Source organism: Camelina sativa, chromosome 1 (genome assembly GCF_000633955.1).
Source record: "Camelina sativa cultivar DH55 chromosome 1, Cs, whole genome shotgun sequence".
In the NCBI taxonomy this organism is placed as follows: domain Eukaryota; kingdom Viridiplantae; phylum Streptophyta; class Magnoliopsida; order Brassicales; family Brassicaceae; genus Camelina; species Camelina sativa.
This window is the reverse complement of record NC_025685.1, coordinates 16,815,917-16,818,140: the sequence shown is the minus strand read 5'-3', so window position 1 is coordinate 16,818,140 and position 2,224 is coordinate 16,815,917. Positions and strand designations below refer to the sequence as shown.

The window sequence follows — 2,224 nt, the reverse complement described above, 5'->3', positions numbered from 1 at the left end:
CAAATTTTTTCTTTTTTTTTTTTTTTTTTTTTCATTTTCTTTCTTTTGTATGGGCTGATCAGAGAAAAAAGCTACTTTGTGTGTTTCGATTCATTCATTATTGTGTTTTTTGTTTAGCTGGAAGGTGTCTGAATAATTCAATGCTCTCTTCTTCTTCTTCTCTTCCTTTCTAAATCTGTCTCTCTCTCCTCTTCTCTCTCTATCTATCTCTGTTACGAAGCAGAAATGGGCGACGAACACTCTCTCATCCCAAAGGTACCTTTTTTTTTTCTGGGTCTTTTAGCTGTTCCTTTGTTTATGCTTAATCTGATTTGGGTTTCTTGTTTTGAGTAATCAAATTGAATAAAGCCTTGATTTTTCTTTTGGGTTTGGTATGAACTGTTCTGTAAAAATTGACACTTTCTACATCTGGGGTCTTGCGTGAATTTGAAATGTTTAGTTTTCTTTCAGGCTAATTTAATGATACCCATGTTGTTTTTATTTGACCCTTGAGTTATGGTTTTTTTAGTTTCTAAATTAAGCAAAACAAGCCAAGGAATTTAATGTTAAGGTTTTTTTTTGTTTGGTTTTTGCAGGATAGTTTTGTCTTTAAGCTTCCTAAAAAATCACCACTTGTGTTAAGGATGGTTGTTCTCGTGTTTGTAATGGTCTGTGCTGTTTACATTTGCTCTATTTGTTTGAAGCAAATTGGTGTTGTCCCTAGTGCTGGGTTCATGAATGTTGAAGTGTTTGAGAGGCAGTGTCCTGAGCCTAATATTGAACCTTGGGATATACCTTATGTTCATTATCCTAAACCTAAGACTTATAGCAGGTAATGAGAGTGAGTTTGTTTTGGTTCTTAAGTTTTTTTAGTGCTTGTGTTGTTGATTTGTGTGTATTGTGGGTTGGGGGATTTTGTTAGGGAGGAATGTGCCTGCAATCCTGTTAGGTATTTTGCGATTCTATCGATGCAGAGATCTGGTAGCGGCTGGTTTGAGACTTTACTTAACAATCATACTAACATAAGCTCGAACGGAGAGATCTTTTCGGTTAAAGATAGGAGAGCTAATGTGTCGACCATTTTTGAGACGTTGGACAAAGTATATAATTTAGATTGGTTGAGTAGTGCTTCTAAGAACGAGTGCACCTCTGCTATTGGTTTGAAGTGGATGCTTAATCAGGTAATGTTCTAAATGTTAAGAGATTTGCTAGTCTCTTTATACTGAATGGTTACTTACTGTATAAAATAGCTTAGATGCTGAAATTATAAATTTGTAGTTAAGACTACAAATAAGTTAGAACAGATCCTACACTATAAGATGCTCTCTAATGCTGTTACTTGGTCAGTGTTCAGAATATATAATTTAAGTATATGACTGAGCTATTGGTTATAAGATTAGAGCTGCATCTTTTGCCTTAGATAGATAAATCTGCTTTAGGGAAGAACTGTTTTGTGATTGTAACCGCTGATAGAATGATATGGTTCTGGTTTTGATTGAGTTCTGGCTGTATTTCTTGCCCTTGACATATGTGTTTGATTGTATTCTGATGGTTCTGATCTTGGTAAGAGCAGAATCGAGTTCCAATAGCCTTAATGTGTTTGCTTACCTTGTTAATTTCACATATTTTGGTTTTTTGGTGGATTCTTTGTAGTTGTAGTTCACATTATTATTCAGATTTCATTTTGTGTTTCATCTTGTTTACATTATAATGTGATCGGTTGTTGGGGATGAGACATATGCAGGGTCTAATGAAACATCATGAAGAGATAGTAGAATACTTCAAAACCCGAGGCGTATCTGCTATTTTTCTCTTTAGAAGAAACCTCTTACGCCGGATGATTTCAGTTCTTGCAAACTCTTACGACAGAGATGCTAAGCTATTAAATGGTACTCACAAGTCCCACGTCCACTCCCCTAAAGAGGTTTCCCTCTCTCTCCTTCTTTGTTTTTCTTGCATGTGTCTGTACATTCGTCTCTGTGAAACTAAACTTTTGAACAAATGGGTTTCAGGCTGAGATATTGGCGCGATACAAACCATTAATCAACACGAGTCTTTTGATACCTGATCTGAAGCAGGTTCAAGAAATGACTTCAAAAGCACTTGCTTACTTTAACACCACTCGCCATATCTTCCTCTACTACGAAGATGTTGTCAAGAACCGCACCGTGAGAACATTTTGTGTTTTTCAAGGTTCCTTAACTGGTTTCACTGCACATATTGTTCTTTCTGATGAAGCCGAGTG

General features: G+C 36.0%; 1 protein-coding gene across 1 annotated transcript in view; it reads left to right on the top strand.

The window, feature by feature from the left end:
- The window catches only part of LOC104792741 (nodulation protein H-like), a 3,229-nt gene continuing 1,022 nt past the window's right edge, over nucleotides 18-2,224 (top strand). Inside the window, exons 1-5 of the mRNA XM_010518961.1 lie at nucleotides 18-255; nucleotides 576-811; nucleotides 902-1,160; nucleotides 1,724-1,903; nucleotides 1,992-2,159. Coding sequence (XP_010517263.1) covers nucleotides 226-255; nucleotides 576-811; nucleotides 902-1,160; nucleotides 1,724-1,903; nucleotides 1,992-2,159 — 873 coding nt within the window. The 5' untranslated portion in view covers nucleotides 18-225. The remainder of the gene's footprint in view (nucleotides 256-575; nucleotides 812-901; nucleotides 1,161-1,723; nucleotides 1,904-1,991; nucleotides 2,160-2,224) is intronic.